General features: G+C 39.5%; 1 protein-coding gene across 5 annotated transcripts in view; it reads right to left on the bottom strand.

Moving 5' to 3' along the window:
* Window positions 1-6,627: 6,627 nt before the first annotated feature.
* Window positions 6,628-20,442, bottom strand: part of si:ch211-272n13.3 (ankyrin repeat domain-containing protein 26) — a 157,274-nt gene continuing 143,459 nt past the window's right edge. For all 5 annotated transcript variants that reach the window (XM_060839792.1, XM_060839797.1, XM_060839794.1 and 2 more), the window contains 3 exons: window positions 19,786-20,038; window positions 11,783-11,828; window positions 6,628-7,402 (listed from right to left, as the gene is read on the bottom strand). In XM_060839792.1, coding sequence (XP_060695775.1) covers window positions 7,254-7,402; window positions 11,783-11,828; window positions 19,786-20,038 — 448 coding nt within the window. In that variant the 3' untranslated portion in view covers window positions 6,628-7,253. The remainder of the gene's footprint in view (window positions 7,403-11,782; window positions 11,829-19,785; window positions 20,039-20,442) is intronic.

Below are 20,442 nucleotides of genomic sequence, written 5' to 3'. Positions count from 1 at the left end.
TTCAGAATTGGTTAATTATATACAATTATACCTCTTGCCCAGCCCCAAAAGTCCAGTTGTGCAATTTTAGTTAAAATGGTGCTTACAGCCAGACACAACATGTCAGTAAAATGTAATGATTTGCACTGGCTGTCAGCTTAACGACTTCTATGTTTTGATAATGTTGACATGTGGGAGAAAGTGTGGATTGCAGATGCTGGAGGTCAGAGTTGAGAGTGTGATGCTGGAAAAGCACAGCAGGTCAGACAGGATCCGAGGTGCAGGAGAATCGACATTTTGGGCATAATTCCTGATGAAGGGCTTATGCTCAAAATATCGATTCTTCTGATCCTCAGAAGCTGCCTGAGCCACTGTGCTTTTCCAGCAACACACTCTCGACTAATGTTGACATATACCTACTTTGCTTTCTTTAATGCCCACCTTTCAAAATAATCCTGTTCCCCTTTTCCTTTCCCAGATATCTGGGTTTCAAATATTTAGAAAAGTTCTTCCGAAAAGTTGTATGCCCAATTCCTGATCTGTCAAATTGGTCAAAGTTTATGGAAGGTTCCTGATTTATGAACTTACCGAAATTCTTAATTATTAATGAGATCCCACATTAGTATTAATTTTAAGGATCCATAAGGTAACGTACTGTGTTCTGATGTGCTTACGAATTGACTAAATCACGAATGTACTCAGGAACAGAATCCATTTGTAACCCAGGTCTTCCTGTACCAGTACCATCAGTGCGAATTGTGTTATTTTTCGAATATGATTGGAACGAAAACGTGCCAAGTTAGTACAGAAAACTGAGTCAAAAAGTGTGGTGCTGGAAAAGTACAGGTCAGGCATCTGAGGAGCAGGAGAGTTGACATTTTGGGCATAATTCCTGATGAAGGGCTTATGCCCAAAACGTCGACTGTCCTGCACCTCGATGCTGCCTGGCCTGCTTGCTTTTCCAGCGCCATACCTTTTGATTCTGACTCTCCAGCATGTGCAGTCCTCACTTTCTACTGAAACTGAGTCCAGCAGTAGAAGAACTCATTTCACAGTGGCGATTCATGCTTTTGAATGTTTTGGGAAAATGTGATGATTCATCAGGACTTATGAATAGAATCTGGGTTTCAAGTTGGATTGCAAACAGAAAGAGGCTACTTTTAATTTACTGTGGAAATATTGTTGAACTCATTATCAGAAATATGGGCTTTTTAGGATAAGGGGCAGAAAGTTGGAACTTCTTTCTCCCAAAATGCGAGCAGAATTGGAGCTTTCAAGATTGAGAAAGACAAATAAAGGAAAATCAATAATATGTTTGGTAAGACATCTGAATAGGTACACTTGAAACTACTTAAGCTAAGATCCTATGATTTTGGGGGTGGGGAGCTTTTGTGGCGCAGTGGTAGTGTCCCTACCTCTGGGCTAGGAGGTTCAGGTTCAAGCCCCACTTGCTCCAGAGGTATGTCACAATATTTCTTGGCAGGTTGGTTAAGAAATAGCCCTATGGAGTTGCGGATAATATCTTAACATGGATAGAGGATTGGCTAACTAATTTGAGAGAGAATTGGGATTTAAGGATCGTATTCAGGTTGACAACCTGTAATTTGTGGAGTGCAACAGGATTCAGTACTCTGGCCACAGTTATTTACAATATATAAATGACTTGGATGAGGGAAGTGAATGTACCTATATTGTTTTCAGACGAGAGAAAAAAATCAATGGGAAGGCAATTAGAACGGATGACAGAGTTGAGGGATATAGACAGGTTAAACAAGTTGGTAAAAACAGGGCAGATGGAAAATGTTATGTACTTTGGCTGTAAGCATACAGGAGGTGGGTATTATTTAAATTGAGAGAAAACTGGAACATGGAGGGCTTTGTGTGACCTCGTGCCTGAATCAAAAATCTAACATCCAGTTTTGGCAGTTGATAGGAAAGCAATGGTACGTTGACCTTTTATCTCAATGGAATATAAACATAGAAGTCCTGCAAAAGCTATTGACAGCACCAGTCATATATACTGACATTGGAAGTAGACCAGAGAGGGTTCACTATATTGAACCTGTGTACGGACTAATTTTCTTATGAGAGGTTAAATAGTTTAGGTCTATACTCATGAAAAATGAGAATGAGTTGGAACATGCAAAATTCTTAGAAGTTTGACAGGGCTAAGTTTGGAGAGTTTGTTTTCACTTGTGGGTGAGTCTAGGACCGCGGCGTAACCTCAGACTAAAGGGTCACCCGTTTAAGACAGATGAGGAACAATTACTTCCCCTTCTCTCAATCTAAAAAGAAAAAAAAACAGGAGAGCTGCCTCTGAGGGAGCTTAAAAAAAAGGCAGTAAAGTGGAGTTGAGAATTATCAGATCAGCCATGAACCAATCCCTTTTGGAAACAGTTCAGAAGCGATTCACCCTGCTGATTGCTGGGATAAAGTGTTGACTTATCAAGCATGGTGAGCAGATTATGCTTTTATTCATTTGAGTTTAAAATCAAGAGTATACTCAAATTTGATAATATGAGGGGACTGTTTGGTTTAAAATTTACAGATTTACAATTACTTGTTGGCCATTCAATAGGTACATTCACTGTGGCACTTGTACCAATCAGTGTCCACTTGCTGACCAGCCAACAGTAGAAATGTTATTTCACTTTAGTTTTGTAAATTTCTTATGCTTGATGAATGTAGAATAAAAAACTGAATTAATCACAATGTCTTTTTCAGCAACTCTCAACTTTAAATGGACATTATTACCTGATGCTAATTGATGAGCCAGTGCAAACACAATTGGCTGAATTGGCCATAACGCACTTAGGGCGACCAGAACTGGACGCAGTATTCTATTACAGGAAAGATGTGGATGCTTTGGAGAGGGTTCAGTTGAGGTTTACCAGGATGCTGCCTGGACTGGAGGGCTTATCTTATGAAGAGAAATTGACTGAGCTCGGACTTTTTTCATTGGAGAAAAGGAGGACAGGGGACCTAATTGAGGTATACAAGATAATGAGAGGCATAGATAGGGGCAATAGCCAGAGACTATATTTCCCAGTGCAGAAATGACTAACACGAGGGGTCGTAGTTTTAAGCTGGTTGGAGGAAAGTATAGAGAGAATGTCATAGGTGGGTTCTTTACATAGAGTTGTGAGAGCATGGAATGCATTGCCAACGGTAGTTGTGGAAGCAAGGTCATTGGGGACATTTAAGAGACTACCGGACATGCATATGGTCACAGAAATTTGAGGGTGCATACATGAGGATCAGTGGTTGGCACAACATCATGGGCTGAAGGGCTTGTTCTATGCTGTACTGTTCTGTTACATGGTGATTTCATTGATTCCGAACTACTATTCACAGCCATCTTCCTTTGGTTTACATTTGACTCCACCAGGATATTGTTCAGTAAATGCTACTTGGTAGTACTGCTGATGCTGATCCACCCTCCACTGACATCAAGCAATGGGGGAAGGGTTATCTGGATAGGATTTGTAGATACAAATATTGGTGTGCTGAAATAGTTGGCCAAAAGGCTAGCTGGTTCTGGAAGGATGTCTTCAGACACAGTTGTTGAGGTCCAATCCTTTTACTGTAGCCAATGTACTTGATTATCTTTTGATCTGGGACTGAATTTAATTTGCTGAGAAATAGCTTTTGTGGATGAAGTTTACAGGGGGAGGCTGAGGTGAGGTCTAGCTGAAGAATCTATTTTCTTTTGTTGACCTTTGCATTCATGTACTGGACTCTGTCAATGATGAAAATTGGCACATTTGTGTAGCCTGTTCCTGCTCAAGTGTGCAGTTATGTACGTGCAGTAACTTAATGGCTTCACATTCAGCTCCACTTCCTGGTCATAGATCCCATGTATTTGTGATCATTCCTGCCAAAGCTGTCCATGCTGAGAACAGACTGGAGGGACTGATTCCACACTATAACAGTCTGGCAATTGTCCAGGAACCAGGCACACTAGTCAGTGGCAATGATATAGGCCACTCTTGGTGATGAACATCGAAGTCCCTCACCTATTCTGTACTCTTGCTGCCCATAACACTACAGTTGATTCAGATCTCCAATATCTGCAGTTTTTGATTTACTTTATGAAAATCTAGCCATTCCATAGTCACTGTCACTGATAACTAGCTTTTAATTGTTTAACCAAATCTGAATTTTCTGGCTGGTGGTGTAGGACTGGAGGTCACTTCTGCATTGGTCCAGAATTCTGGTCACAAATCAGTAACAAAACTGTTCTACTGCATACCCAAGAATAACACAAGTATTCCAACTACTAAGGATTCTATGATTCAATGAAGAAGTGACATCATCCAAATAATATTGCATTTTCATTAAAGAAAATCAAGTTTCTAAACGTGTAGTTATAAAACAAACAATTTAAGAATTTTCCAATTCCATTGAGCTACGTGAATGCAACATTCCTGAATCCATGATGATTACTTCATCCACAATATCTAAATACTAACACATTCAGGAATTAGTCAATAACAATAAATCAGAACTTATGAGCAAAATCTAATTACTTGATTCTCTGGGTTAGCCTTCCCAATAAAACTTCAATTGCATTAGAGTCAGGCTTCATGAAATTATGTAGAGTAGTGTGTACAGTTTTGGCCTCATTTAAGAAAGGATTATGTCTGACTGATACTTGATGTGGGGATCTGATGAAGGTAGGCCAAACAGGATGGGCCTGTGCCCACTGCAGTTTAAGATTGAGGTGACTTATAACAGATCCTGAGAGAATTTGATAAGATGGATACTCCCTTGTGGGAGAAATTAGAAGTCGCAGTTTAAAAAATCACTTTTGTGACACTTATTTTCTCAGCAGGTTATAAGTCTTTGTTCTCCAGGGCTAGTGTGTTCCAGTAGAGGCAGATTCATTGAATTACTTTAATGCAAGAGGTAGATTTATGACTAACACATAAGTCCGAGGTTATCAAAGGTGGGATTTTGGAGTTGAGGTCATAATCAGATCAGTCATGTTCTTGTTCAATTGATAATGGGGAATAGAGAAATGACATAATTTAAAACTAATATTTTGCATTAGTCTTCACAGTGGAGGACACTATATACATTTCAAAAATATCAGACAAGCAAGGTCCTAATAGAAGCAAAGATGTTGTAAGTCTCTGACAGGGGACAAAAAAAAACGAACCATTGGGACTGAAAGCATACAATGGATTCTGGAAACTCCAAATGTGATGCCCCTGTTCAAGAAGAGGGGGGGGGGGGGGGGGGGGGGGGGGTCAGACAAAAAGCAGGAAACTGTATGCCCATTAGCCTAACATCTCTTAATGGACTCTTAAAAATTCTCCAATATGAAGGAAGAAATGGGACATTGAGAAAAGCTTAAAGCAATCAGAGTCAACCTGGTTTTGAACAAGGGAAATTATGTTTGACAAATTTGCTCAAGTTCTTTGAGGATATAAGCAGAATTGATCATGAGGAATCAGTAGGTGTAGTTTATTTGGATTTAAAGACAACATTCAGAAAGGCGCCACACAAAAGGTTATTGTACAAAAAGCTCACAGGTTTGGAGGAAATGTATTAGCATGGATCAGAGTCATAGAGATTTACAGCACAGAAACAGACCCTACAGTCCAAGTCATCCATGCTGACCAGATATCCCAACCCAATCTAGACCCATGCCAGCACGTGGCCCATATCCCCCAAACCCTTCCTATTCATTTACCCATCAAGATGCCTCTTAAATGTTGCAATTGTACTAGCCTCCACCACTTCCTCTGGCAGCTCATTTCATACGTGCACCACTCTGCGTGAAAAAGTTGCCCCTCTCACCCTAAACCTATGTCCTCTAGTTCTGGACTCCCCCACTCCAGGGAAAAGACTTTGTCTATTTATCCCAGCCATCCCTGTCATGATTTTATAAACTTCTTAGGTCATCCCTCAGTTTCCAACACTCCAGGGAAAACAGCCCCAGCCTATTCAACCTCTCCCTATAGCACTAATTCTCCAACCCTAGCAACATCCTTGTAAATATTTTCTGAACCCTTTCAACTTTCACATCTTTCTGATTATCAGTAGCCAAATTTTTATATCCATAATGAAACCAAATCATATTTCTTTATTAGGGCAGCACAGAGGTGAGCGCTGCTGCCTCACAGCACCAGGGGATCCGGGTTCAATTCCAGCCTCGGGTGACTGTGTGGAGTATGCACATTCTCCCTCTGTCTGCGTGGGTTTACGCCTGGCGCTCCTCCCACAGTCCAAAGATGGGCAGGTTAGGTGAATTAGCCATATAAAATTGCCCATCGTGTTCAGGGATGTGTAGGTTAGATGCATTAGACAGAGTAAATGTAGAGTAATAAGGTAGGGGAATGGGTTTGATCGAGTTAGTCTTCAGAGGGTCAGTGTGGACTTGTTGGGTCAAATGGCCTGTTTCCACACTGTGGGGATTCTCAATCTCTAAGTTACAAGAGGGGTCTTTATGAAGATCTGTGGAAAATACAAACATAAATCCTTGGATCAAGTGAAATGCTTACTTCACTCATCTGGTTGGAGGCTTTTTCTCACAATCATAATTTGAGGGTGTTCTTTTAGTTGTGAAGTTCGTGATAGTAATAAGTGTTCATGAAAGTAAACGCCACTGCATCCAGAAGTAAACATTATATTGCACAACAATTTCAGCATAAATGGTAATGGCTTTACTGTACGTACCAAAACACACATTAAAAAGTCTTGGCACTATTTGACAATAATCTATCATACAATACTGTATCACTGCAAAATAGACATTACCACAGTGGACATTTTAACCAAGCTAATATTCACAAACAGCCAACTTTTTAAACAGTGTGTGGCAAAAATGTAGTTTGATAAAATGCTTTTATCTTGTGCAATTTCATAAAACATTAATTCGAATTATGGAATGTTCCATTAATTGGAACTCGTTCAATCGCTGTAAGACATCAATGCAGGGAGATTGCAGTCCCTAAATCACACTATTAGAATTGGTTTGGTCAAATGTCACTTCCAACAAATAAAATATGAATAGACTCTGTACAATAATTTTAAATTGATATACAAATTTCCTCCTGAGCAAATATAGTTAAAGAAATCTATATGCTGTAAAATAACCTTCCATGCGTTTACAATAGGTTAATCAAATCCATGGAATGTTATCACTAAACAGCATTTTGTATTCGCATAATTTTGAAATTGGACAGATTTTTCAGGAGAACTGTTATTTTGATCCACTTCTGTGTGGAAAGTTCATGGAATACTTTTAAATAGGGGCACAACACAACTCAAAGCATGTAATTTTTCTTGAGAACCTCCAGGTATTGTTCTGTGGCTCTAGTGACAGGATCTTGGTCTTGGTTTATACTCTTAAGTGAGCCAGCAGCTGATCCAAGAGGCGAGACCCGTGTAGATTCTTTTTCCAAATCAGCAGTGGCTGGAATGCAGATATAGAAATTAATTACCAAATGAATCTGCTCTTATGTTCATGCTTCCTGTAATTCTTCAGTGGACAATATTTAATCATTCATATTCATAGAATCATAGCATCCAGACAGTGTGGAAACAGACTCTTTGGCCCAACAAGTCCACACTGACCCTCCGAAGAGTAACCCACCCAAACCCATTATCCACCCTATTACTCTCCATGTAGCTTTATGAATGCACCTAACCTACACATCCCTGGACACTATGGCTGATTTAGCTTGGCCAATTCACCTAATCCGCATATTTTTGGACTGTGGGAGGAAATCAGAGCACCCAGAGGAAACCCTTCAGACAGTAACGTGGCCATTGTGTGGAGCCACAGAAAATGGGGGAGATACTAAATGAATATTTTGCATCAGTATTTACTGTGGAAAAGGATATGGAAGATATAGACTGTAGGGAAATAGATGGTGACATCTTGCAAAATGTCCAGATTACAGAGGAGGAAGTGCTGGATATCTTGAAATGGTTAAAAGTGGATAAATCCCTAGGACCTGATCAGGTGTACCCAAGAACTCTGGGAAACTAGAGAAGTGATTGCTGGGCCTCTTGCTGAGATATTTGTATCATCGATAGTCACAGGTGAGGTGCCGGAAGACTGGAGGTTGGCAAACGTGGTGTCACTGTTTAAGAAGGGTGGTAAGGACAAGCCAGGGAACTATAGACCGGTGAGCCTGAACTCGGTGGTGGGAATCCTGAGAGATAGGATGTACATGCATTTGGAAAGGCAAGGACTGATTTGGGATAGTCAACATGGCTTTGTGCGTGGGAAATCATGTCTCACAAACTTGATTGAGTTTTTTTTGAAGAAGTAACAAAGAAGAATGATGAGGGCAGAGCAGTAGATGTGATCTATATAGACTTCAGTAAGGCATTCGACAAGGTTCTCTATGGGAGACTTATTAGCAAGGTTAGATCTCATGGAATACAGGGAGAACTAGCCATTTGGTACAGAACTGGCTCAAAGGTAGAAGACAGAGGGTGGTGGTGGAGAGTTGTTTTGCAGACTTGAGGCCTGTGACCAGTGGAGTGCCACAAGGATCAGTGCTGGGTCCTCTACTTGTTGTTATTTACATAAATGATTTGGATGTGAGCATAAGAGGCACAGTTAGTAAGTTAGCAGATGACACCAAAATTGGAGGTGTAGTGGACAGCGAAGAGGGTTACTTCAGATTCCAACAGGATCTTGACCAGATGGGCCAATGGGCTGAGAAATGGCAGATGGAGTTTAATTCAGATAAATGCGAGGTGCTGCATTTTGGGAAAGCAAATCTTAGCAGGACATATACACTTAATGGTAAGGTCCTAGGGAGTGTTTCTGAACAAAGTAACCTAGGAGTGCAGGTTCATAGCTCCGTGAAAGAGGAGTTGCAGGTAGATAGGATAGTGAAGGCAGCGTTTGGTATGCTTTCCTTTATTGGTCAGAGTATTGAGTGCAGGAGTTGGGAGGTCATGTTGCGGCTGTACAGGACATTGGTTAGGCCACTGTTGGAATATTGTGTGCACTTCCGGTCTCCTTCCTATCGGAAAGATGTTGTGAAACTTGAACTTGAAAGGGTTCAGAAAAGACTTACAAGGATGTTGCCAGGATTGGAAGATCTGAGCTACAGGATGAGGCTGAACAGGCTGGGGCTGTTTTCCCTGGAGCATCGGAGGCTGAGGGGTGATCTTATAGAGGTTTACAAAATTATGAGGGGCATGGATAGGATAATTAGGCAAAGTCTTTTCCCTGGGGCCGAGGAGCCCACAACTAGAGGGCATAGGTTTAGAGTGAGATGGGAAAGATATAATAGAGACCTATGGAGCAACGTTTTCATTCAGAGGGTGGTACGTGTATGGAATAAGCTGCCAGAGGATGTGGTGGAGGCTGGTACAATTGCAACATTTAAGAGGCATTTGGATGGGTATATGAATAGGAAGGGTTTGGAGGGATATGGGCCGGGTGCACACAGGTGTGACTAGATTGGGTTGGGATATCTGGTTGGCATGGACGGTCCGTTTCCATGCTGTACATCCCTTTGACTCTATGACACAGGGAGAACGTGCAAACTCCACACAGTCGCCCAAGGCTGGAATCAAACCTGGGTCCCTGGTGCTGTTCTGTCAGCAATTTTATATGAATCTGTTTAATTTGAGTTGTATTATTGAGTAATAATATCCAGTGAAGCCTCAGCAACCTCCCTTAGCCATACATTCCACTATGTATTCTCTGCATTCCTGTCTATAGCCTATTTTATAATCACTCTGCTGTTTCTCTTAACAAAGAGAATTTCAGATGCTAAATATAAACCCAAAATATATAGAGATTGCCCCATTTTCCCAGTGACTTCAATTTTAATAGGGACTTCGGCACAATCCTTGCTCAAATGCTCCATTGATGTCAAAGGCAGTCACACTCATCTATGGAATTCAGCTTTTTGTCCATGTTTGGACTGAGTCTGTGATAAGGTCCATCCAAAGCCAAATGACCTTGGCAGAACTCAAAATAGATGCGAGTGGGAAGATTTTGAGGGGGGTGACCGTATAGAGGTCTATAAAATCATGTGGGGCATGGATAGGATAAATAAACAAAGTCTTTTCCCTAGGTTTGGGAGTCCAGAACTAGAGGGCATTGGTTTAGGGTGAGAGGGGAAAGATGGAGATCTAAGGGCAACTTTTTCACGCAGAGGGCGGTACGTGTATGGAATGAGCTGCCAGAGGAAGGGAGGCTGGTACAATTACAGCATTCAAAATGCATCTAGGTGGATATATAAATAGGAAGAGTTTGGAGAGATATTGGCTGGGTGCTGGCAAGGGGGACTAGATGAGGTTGGGATAACTGGTCGGCATGGACGAGTTGAACCAAAGGGTCTGTTTCCACACTGCACATCTCTAGGACTCTCAATGCTTCTTGATGCACAGTTGACTACACCTTCCATTACTTTTCTGATGATTGCAAGGAAGCCGAGAGGGTACAACGGGCCAGAATGAATTTGCCTTACTTTTAGTGGACAGGATGTATCTCGGTAATTTTCCACATTATTAGGTAGATGCCAGAGCTGTGGCTGTACTGGCAAAGTTTGGTAGGACTACAACTAATTTTAGTGCATGATTTTTCAGTACCATAGCTAGATGTACCAGTGACTTTAGCTACTTTTTTTCATAACACAGTGAACCAAATTGACAATTGTTAACTTTGACCTCAACATTTATGCATGATAGACCAATGCAGACTATTTTTGATTATATCTCTTATTAGGCTAGAATTAACAAACTGAGACCCTGTCAGACGACAAAGTAGTGATAGTGGAACAAAAGAACTACTTTTATAGGAGCAAGTCAATAGATCAGCAGCATGATATGGAAAATAGTACCAGATGTAGGCCATTGAGGCCTCAGCCTGCTCCACTATTCAATATAGTCATGGCAGATCAGCACTTTGTTCTCGCTTTCTCCCCATTCTCTTTAATCTCATTAGCCCCAAGAACTATAAATCCTTGTTGAAAACATTCAATGTTTTGGCTTCAACTACTTTTTGTGGCAGAGAATTCCACAAGTTTGCCACAGTGTGTGTGAAGAAATTTCTCCTCACCTGAGTCCTAAATGAGCTACCCCATGTTCTTTGCCAGGTTTGAGACAGATCGGTCATCAGGAATATTCTTCCTGCATGTATTATGTCTAGTCTTGTTAGAAGTTTTCAGGTTTCAATGTGATACCTTTTCATTCTAAACTCCAGTGTATATAGTCCTAACCAATTTTCATCACGTCAGTTGTGCCATCCCAAGAATCAGTTCAATAAATCTTTGTTGCACTCCTCAGATAAGGAGACCAAAAGTGCATACAGTACTCTCGGTGTGGTCTCACTTAGATCTTATACAATTGCAACAAGGCATCTCTGCTTCTGTACTCAAATCCTCTTGCTTTGAAAGTCAACATACTGTTTGCCTTCTTCACTGCCTGCGCTGGATGCTTAATTTCAGTGATAGGCATCAAAGGATACCCAGGTCTTGATGCACCTCCCAATCTATCACTTTTCAGATAATAACTTGCCTTTTTGCTTTTAATATAAAATGCCACTTGATTACATTGCATTTTACTGCATATTGTTGTGCAATTACCCTTTACAGCAGCTGCCATTTCAGTGTAGAATTAAGATCACTGTGTATGCCTGTTAATTCAAAATTGTACAATTTTATATCAAATTGCAGGAAGAAATGTCTCCAATGATATTTTAACATAAATTTGAATTATGGTGAAACTCAATTAAAAACATCTGTCATAGTGGAATACATTTATAATTATTCCTGGAGTTAACATACAAAAACACTGTTATAAATGTTCCATTATTTACCTTGAACAAGTTCTTTGGAAATATTTTTTTGCAATGCTTCCTGCATCTGAAATGATAACATTTGAACAGATTAATGCAATTTGATGAAACAAACAATTGAGGAAATCAAAGTAAAGCACTCGAAGTATACAAACAAACATTTACCTAATAATTTGTAAAAAAAATTTAGAATTGCAAATATTTTAATTAGACAGACTACTGAAGTATTTGCATGTTGGATTACATTCATGCATTTACAGGGTTCAATGAACTAAAGCCTATACCATAGTTTAGTTTTCTTCCCTAGAAAAGCTAAATTATAGCGCAATTGATTTCTTCATGATTAGCACTGATCCTTTTTTAGTAGCTTTGCTGAGTTAATTTATGCTCCCCTTTAAAATGTCACAGAAAGTCCTCAAAATGTAACAAATACAAAAAAGCCAATTATTATTTTCACATTCATTGATTTGGAAATATGTAGGACAAGCTGGATCTGAGATGTGATTCATAAACTTTTAATGAAGTCCTTTTCTGCTCCCCATATAACTAGCAAGAGGCTTTGTTGCTCTCTAATTCTTTCCATACCTTCTTCCAGTTCCCTCCAACTGGGTTTGCTAATAGAAATTCTCTGTGCTGAAGAAAAGAAAGGCCTGCGTAGGGATGTCAGGTAAATCAGACTATTCCAGAATCTGTACTCACCCATTCAGACTTGTATCTGTAATGTGAAACAGTGGCAGACAGAGTAATGATTGAAGCCCTTTTCCTGTAGTCACAACATATGCTTATTTAACTGCTGTTTTACAGGATTTCATTCTTTGTTTGTTCTTTTTGTGTGTTAACTCTGATATCCTTGTCCCTTCAAAAGTATTTCACTCTGGCCGTTCCCCTGGTAAATTCCACAAATCCGTTCCCATTGGTCCAAAGAATACAGACTTGAAAGGAGGTGGCAGATATCTAGTTTATCCACCCACTATAGATATGATTGGACTGCCTAAACCTCTACCTGATCCTGCTGCCAACTTTAAAACTGCCCATTAATCCTGGAGTATTCTGAATCTAAACATAATACCAGGCTTCTTTACTGAAAACTGTCTTCATAAACCTCCTATTCCCTGTACTCTAGCCCCCAACAAGTACAAAGAGCTCATGGACCTCTGTCACTAAGGATTGAGACAACCTTATCAATTACCACTGCCATGTTCCTTCCTTCCACTAAGCCATCTAGTTAAGCTTCCATTAATACTTTCCATGCTCTAGCCCTGAACTCTCTAATTTTCCTTCTATCTCCTCTTGTGCTGTCTCATCAATTCTATCAGACTAAACTTTATTCTGATGATCCTATTACCACTAAGTTGTTGATTCACCCAACCTCCTTCCTCCCCTGGCTCTCGTACATTCTTTATATCCAAAGTTTCGACTATCCTGCTCTTCAGCTGCTGCTTGAGCTGTGTTTTTCTAGCATGACACATTTTGACTCTGACTCTCCAGCATCTGCAGTCCTCATGTTCTCCTCATATTAACCAATTTTGTAAACGGTTCTCCATCTATCAAGAAACGTATTGACTTGGACCTGAATTACCACCCCCTTATAAAAAGAACAGGAAAGGACATCCCCCATATGAAATTATATCATTACAGGAAATGATATTACCAACTAAAGAAACCCAAACACATAAATAGAAAGTAGAAATCATCAACAGCGCTTCGTCTGGAGGCTCACTGAAGATATTACTTAGTACGATGATGAAATATCTGAAAATGAACCTTTCAGCTCAGCTAGCAAACTTACATCTAGGTTATTCATCTCCCCACAAATTCTGAATGATCAGCTCTCTTCAAAAAAAATAGTTTCACATTCCTAATCGCCCTTGAGAAGGAAAGCTGAATGACAATAAACCTCCTGAAAGCTGCAGTACACGGTTTGGGGAGGGGGGGGGGGGGGGTGGGGGGGAGGCGTTTAGGTACACCCAAAGTGCTGATAGGGATTTTTGGAATGTGTTGCTGGAAAAGCGCAGCAGGTCAGGCAGCATCCAAGGAGAATCAACGTTTCGGGCATAAGCCCTTCTGCAGGAATGAGGAAGGTGTGCCAAGCAGGCTAAGATAAAAAGTAGGGAGGAGGGACTTGGGGGAGGGGACATTTCTGGAATGTGACTCAGTAAATGTGAACTAACAGTGATTCAGTACCAAATCAGTATGGTGGGGCTTGGAAGGGAACTTGTAGGTGAAGGTACTCCTATGCATTTGTTGGCTTTGTTCTTCTAGGTGATGGAGATTACAGGTTTGGAAGGTGATGTTAAAGGAACATCAGTGAGTTACAGCAATGCATCTCCAAAAGGGTTTACACTGCTACACTGTGTACATGAATGTTGGCGGTGGTATTTAAGGTGTCAGTCAAGCAGGCTCCTTTGTCCTGAAGTGGAGTCTTTTAGGAACTACATTCATCCAGTTGAGTGGAGAGTATTCCATTACAATTATGACTTGTGCCTGGTAGATGATGGAAGGCTGTGGGCAATTTGGAAGTGCATCACTCAATACAGAATTCATAGCGTGGACCTGCTCTTGTAACTACAGTTTTTTTTCTAATTAAATATAGTGAAAACTGAAGTCAGTGCGCTCAGTCCTCATTCAAGACTGTGCTCCCTAACTATTGACCCCATCCCTCTCCTTGGCAACAATCTGAGATCAAGCCATCTGTTCAAACATTTCGTGTCACGTGTTCCAAAGAGCTTCTGACCTCTTATCTGTGCCATCACCAAGAGTGGTATATATCACAAGTCTTCCCTGATTTAGACCTAAAATTATCATTCATACATTCATTAGTTACATTTCACTTGGGTAGCAACCTGGAACTCAAGCCCTGTTATCCCTAGAGTTATCACAAAAGTTAAGAAGAATTCATAAAAGTATACAAAATTCCCCACCTTATCTGTTTAATCTTCTTCTAAACTCCCCCTATTCACTAACTCACACACACACACACACACACACACACACACACACACACACCAACAAAACAGTGTTACGGATGGCAGGAAAGAATAGGAAGGTAGTTCACTGGTCCTTGTTCACAGGTTCACGGAGATGATCTTTTCAGCTGGTCAGGACTTGCTGCTCCTTTGATTTTCGTTCTACAGGTACTTTCACTTGCTTTTAGGATGAAGTGGGCGATTGGTTCATATTTACAAAGTCTCTGGTTTGTTTCTTTTAAAACCCACAGCATACAAAAACTGAAGGGAGATAAACTGGCTTTCTTCAGGCATGATATGCTTATTATTGCTCAGAAAAGAGCAGCTTGCTTTTCAGAATCCAATGACTTCTGATCAAGCATTCACACACCCAAGCTGCCTGGGATGATGGCAAATAGAAGACCTATGTCATTGATGACTGGTCACCACTCCACAAACCAATCAATGACTTGTTGTTGGTTGATTCTCACTTCGCACACAGTCCTTGGCTCCAGCTTGTTTGGAGGAGCCTCTACTACTGCTTGAATAAACAGCACTGTAAACATTTACAATTCGTCAGAAAACCTACAAGTGCAGTAATCCTTTCTATAATCATTGGTATTTAAAAGTTTTTTGATTTTGATCCATAATGCAAAATACAGATTAAAAATAAAATGGTCTTTACTGACCTCTAGGTCCGACTACTCCAACACAAACTGGGCTGGTTTCCCATATTCTTCCCTCAAACTGTAGGGGACTTTAAGCTCTCCGGCAACTTGCAACAAGTATTGTTCAACTGTCATCCCCATCCTCACCGACGTATGTGGCTTCTGGTCAAGCAACATCTCATTCTGGTTTTCAAATAGTTCACTATTTCTAATCTCCTTCAGCCCCACAACCCAGCATAATACCTTTGCTCCTCTAATCCTGGCCTTTTGTGCATCCTGAGTTATGATTATTCCTTCACTGATGGCCTTAGTTTTCAGTTGCTTAATCCCGACCTCAGGAATGTCCTCTCTACATATTGTTTTCTGCCTTTAAGACTCTCCTTACAGTCTATGACTAAGGTTTTGGGCATTTGACTCGATATCTCCTTCTGTGGTTTGATATTCTTCTTTGTTTAATAATGTTCCTGGGATGTTTCATGAAATCAATGGCACCATACTAATAGAATAATTTCTCTTGGACTTCCAGGGTGAGCAAGTAATACCCAACTTTACAGTACCCGAGGAGATGCCACCAACTATTTCTGTAGGCACTGGCATATCTACCTGCCAATGACAATGGGCACAGAGAAGCTGACTCCAGGATGTATCAATTGCTGTAATATATTTTGCAACTAACATGCAGAACGTATGATAATTCAGAAACAAAAGTGGCTAGCTGTAGCCTAACATTCAGTTCTCCTTACAAATAAATGTTGATGTCGTCCTATGTATTAGCTCTGTAGTTTAATATGGTGATACTCCTTCCAACACCTCACCCAAAATCACCACAATTTCAGCTGCTATCAATAGGTTAGACCCTGGGATGATCTATGTCTATAGACAGAAATGAATATCTAATTTTCTTGTTTCTATAACTACTTACTAGAACACATGATATAGGTATATAAAATTCAAATATACTCTGCCCATAATTTTCTGACAATTAGAACTGTACACTTTCTGGTTGTTGAAACATCCTTCCCCTATATTCCTTCATGGAATTGTTTGTCAGCCTTATTTTATTAATAGTACTCTCACATCTCAACCAGCTCATCAATTATTCCTCAATTAAAAGCAGGCAATTCTATATTGGTGTTTGCACTCTACATGAATTCCTTGCCATCTTATTCCGTTACAACTTAGAGTCATAGAAGTCTGCAGCACAGAAAAAGTTTGCCCGGTCACGTCAGTGTAAATAAAAAAAAAAGCAGCTAACCTTTTGAGGGAACCTCATTTTCCAGCACTCGGAGCATAGCCATTTATGCGTTGGAATAAGCTCCTTCCAATCTACCCAATGTACAGCCCTTATGATTGTAAAATCTCAACCATGTCCCCCACTCAGTTTCCTCTATTCTAAGAAAAACAACCCTATCTATTCAATCTCTCTTCATAAACTGAAACTCACTAGTTCAGGCAACATCCTGGTAAATTGTCTCTGCACCCTCAATGCATTCACATCCTTCCTATTATGTGGATTCCAGAACTGCATCCAATACTCTGGTGGCCTAACTAACATTTTATACAGTCAGTTCCAGTATAACCTCACTGCTCTTAAACTCTTTGCTTCAACTATGAAAGGCAAGTATCCCTTATGCCTTCTTAAACATTTTATCCACCTGTCCAGCTAACCTCAGGGTCTGCTGGACATTCCTTAAGTTCCGTTTGAACCTATGTGCTTTCCAGGGTCCTCCTATTCATCAAGTGTTCCCTTGCTTTGTTTGTCTTGCTCAACTGAATCACCTCATACTTATCAGTCAGACCATGTATATTCTGTTGTATGCTAAAACTATCGTAATCACTGTATAGTATGCCACCAATTTTTATTACATCTGTGAATTTACTGATCAACCCTCCTAAAATCAAGTCTAAATCATTAATATGTAACAAAAGCAGCAGAAGTCCCAACACTGATCCCTGCGGAACCCCACTGGACACAGGCTTCCAATTACAAAAAATGCCCCTTGCCTTACTTCCTGCCACTCAGCTAATTCTGGATCCAATTAACCAATTTTCTTTGGATCACATGCTCTTACTTTGCCATTAGCCTTCCACGTAGGACATTTTCTAAAGCCTTGCGAAAGTCCATGTCGAATGTGTTGTCCTCATATATATACCAAGACATCTCTTCAAAGAATTCAGTCAAATTGGTCAGACACGTCTTTACCTTAACGAAACCATAATGACTGTTCCTGATTAATCCCTACCTCCCCAAATGCAGATTAATTCTGTACCTTTGAATTGCTTCGAATAGTTTCCCCACCAGTGAAGTTAGTCCAATTGGCCTATCGTTTCCTGGTTTATCACTAGCTCCCTTACTGAATAACAGCACCACATTGGCTGTGCCAGTCCCCTGGCACCTCTCCTGTGGTCAGAGAAGAAGTGAAAACCATTGCCAGCACTCCTGTTATTTTCTACCTTGCCTCACTCATCAGACTCATTCTAGCACCTAGAGTGTTCAACTTCTAAGCCTATAAGACCATGATGTATCCTTCTATTACTTTCTCCCCAAGTAGACAATTGGCTGTGAAGTGCTTTGGGATGTCCTGGGGTGTAATACATGGTGCTCCAAGTTGTACGTATTTCCCTGCTCCAGCAGGAAAATATCATGAACAGGATGAATTTTTTTTTAAAGCAAGATGCTCTCTGAACGCCTTCTCTACATTTTGTCCCTCGGCTATGATGTATCCCTTCAGTATTTAGGTTCCATTATGTGGCAGGTCATACCATTTTCTTCTCTTTTCACCAATGTCTTCCCTAGCCTGTTGCCCTAGACAGGAATTTAAATGTACTGAAAATTTCAGTTAGTTTATTCTAAGTTATTGTCACTTTGTTGTATTTTGGTCCTTTTATATAAATTTATACTTACCGACAAGAGTTGAAGGACCTCAATTATGTATAAATATTAATTTCTAAATTTTAAATTGGTTGGATTAGTATAGAAAATAAAGATTAGACGTCAATAATACTAGCTATTTTCCTTTTGCTAGCTGTAAAAATAAATTGTCCAAAGTTAACACTAACAGCATGAAATTATAACTCATCTGTTTACTCAGTTCTTCAGCATACCTTAAGTCATGGATTAATAAAGTTTGTAATACTACTGATCAATGTCAACAGGTGTAAAGTGAGATTTTGAAGGTAATAAACAATAGAAATCAGCTTGATATCAAACATTCACATCAAAACATAATCCATGCTTTACGCAGATATCTCTTGCAACTCCATGCAATGTCAGAAAGAAACATTACTGGTCAACAGCATGGTCTATGATAACACCAAGAATGAATTAGACTGCGAGAGAACAAAAGTATTTAAGCTAATTAATTTCAATACTTAATAATACAATATTGAGAGATTTGTAGAATTGATACTTATATCAGACATGAATATACTTCACAGACCAAATGAAGTAGTTTAGACAGATATATACAAAGGGTATCCCTAATATAGAATACAACCACAATGGATTTTAGTCAACAAATAACACATGGCTACAGACCTTGTTATGCATCTGGATGCATAGAAGATAGGTGAGAAACAGAGTGTTGAGTGAGGAGCTGAAGGAGCGAGAAATGAGACCTGTGAGTGTACAGACCTCTCAGTTCAGGGTTAAATTCACTGTTTTGTATTTTTAAAAATGGGGTTTCAAGCAATTCAGCAGTAATTATGCAGAAATCAAACTGAACTTTAAAACTGAAAATCAAAATATAGAAATTTAACATGTTTTGTAAAACAATCTCCTTCTGCTGTTTGGCACAGGGCTTTCTGTTTTCTGGGTGTCCAGTTTAATATATTAAAATTATTTATCACTGCAGAATATTTTCAAGAAAATCTCAGTAGTATTCCATATTTCTTTACAAAAGGGGCTTTAATGCCTGGGTAAGAACAATTTTCCTCCTTCTGAAAAGGTCCTTTCATAAAACAGAAATTTTACAAAAGCTATGAATACATTGTTAAGAAATTAAATTTTTAACTGAAAAAAATGCAAATTCCTTAAGGGATATAATTTTTAACAATCACAATGTGGTGAACATTGAACATTAACACAAAAAATCATTGACAAGGGTCCACCTTACGTCAAAATTTTAAAATGTATTGAAGTCACAAGAATTTACTGAAAACTTCTGTACTGCTTGCACAATATGTTTTAATTATGACTTGCACAAATCTTAATATTGAACTTCAAAAATAAAGAGTTGTGAAGACTGTAGAAAAATATCGGCCATATCATAGAGAAGGCTTTCTCTCTTTGAAGATCACAATTAAAATATTTGTTCTATTATTGATTAAGAAAAAACTGCCTATATTTAGACATTGTGTTCAGGAAGGAAACACAAATTTAGAGCATAAAAAGTATACTGCGATAACTGACCTTAGCCAGATATGACTCTACTTTGTTGGTAGAGGACATTCCATCTTCAATTGGATTTAAGAAGCTATTTCCTAGATTTCTGTTGAAAGTTCCCAGGTTACCGACATTACCCATTGTGCTTTGCAGTTGACCCATCTCTAGAGCAGGAGTTACATTGAAGCTTCCATTCATAATGCTGTTAGCAATTAAGGATTTACTACGTTGACGCTCATTTAGTAGCTTAGTATTGGTTTCTGCTAACCTCTCATTTGCTCTGTAGAAGGAAATAAATGAAAGTTGTTAAAATGCCAATATTAATTCCAAACAAACTGGATATCTTCAAAGCTTTTTGTACAATCTTTGATACAAATAAAACTATTAGGAAACATGCTCATTACATAAAACCATTGAAATTTCAGCTGCGTTGAAAATAATTTTCCAACAATCTAAGATACCAACATTCAATACTGCACTACTATATCATTACTGTCTTGTGAAGCACTTTTGCAATTAGGGATGCACCCAATGAATCAACTAAATTCGGTCTATTTAGATTAGTTTTTGGGCATGATGTGACAGGACCATTGAAATTAATTAAGGAGAAATTGGTGAGTCAGAATGCAGAGACCACACATTTGGTCAATCTCTGATTCTGGACTGTGAGTCAAATCTTAGGAA

The sequence above is a fragment of the Hemiscyllium ocellatum genome, chromosome 19, assembly GCF_020745735.1.
Source record: "Hemiscyllium ocellatum isolate sHemOce1 chromosome 19, sHemOce1.pat.X.cur, whole genome shotgun sequence".
NCBI lineage: Eukaryota > Metazoa > Chordata > Chondrichthyes > Orectolobiformes > Hemiscylliidae > Hemiscyllium > Hemiscyllium ocellatum.
This window is presented reverse-complemented; position numbering and strand designations above follow the sequence as displayed.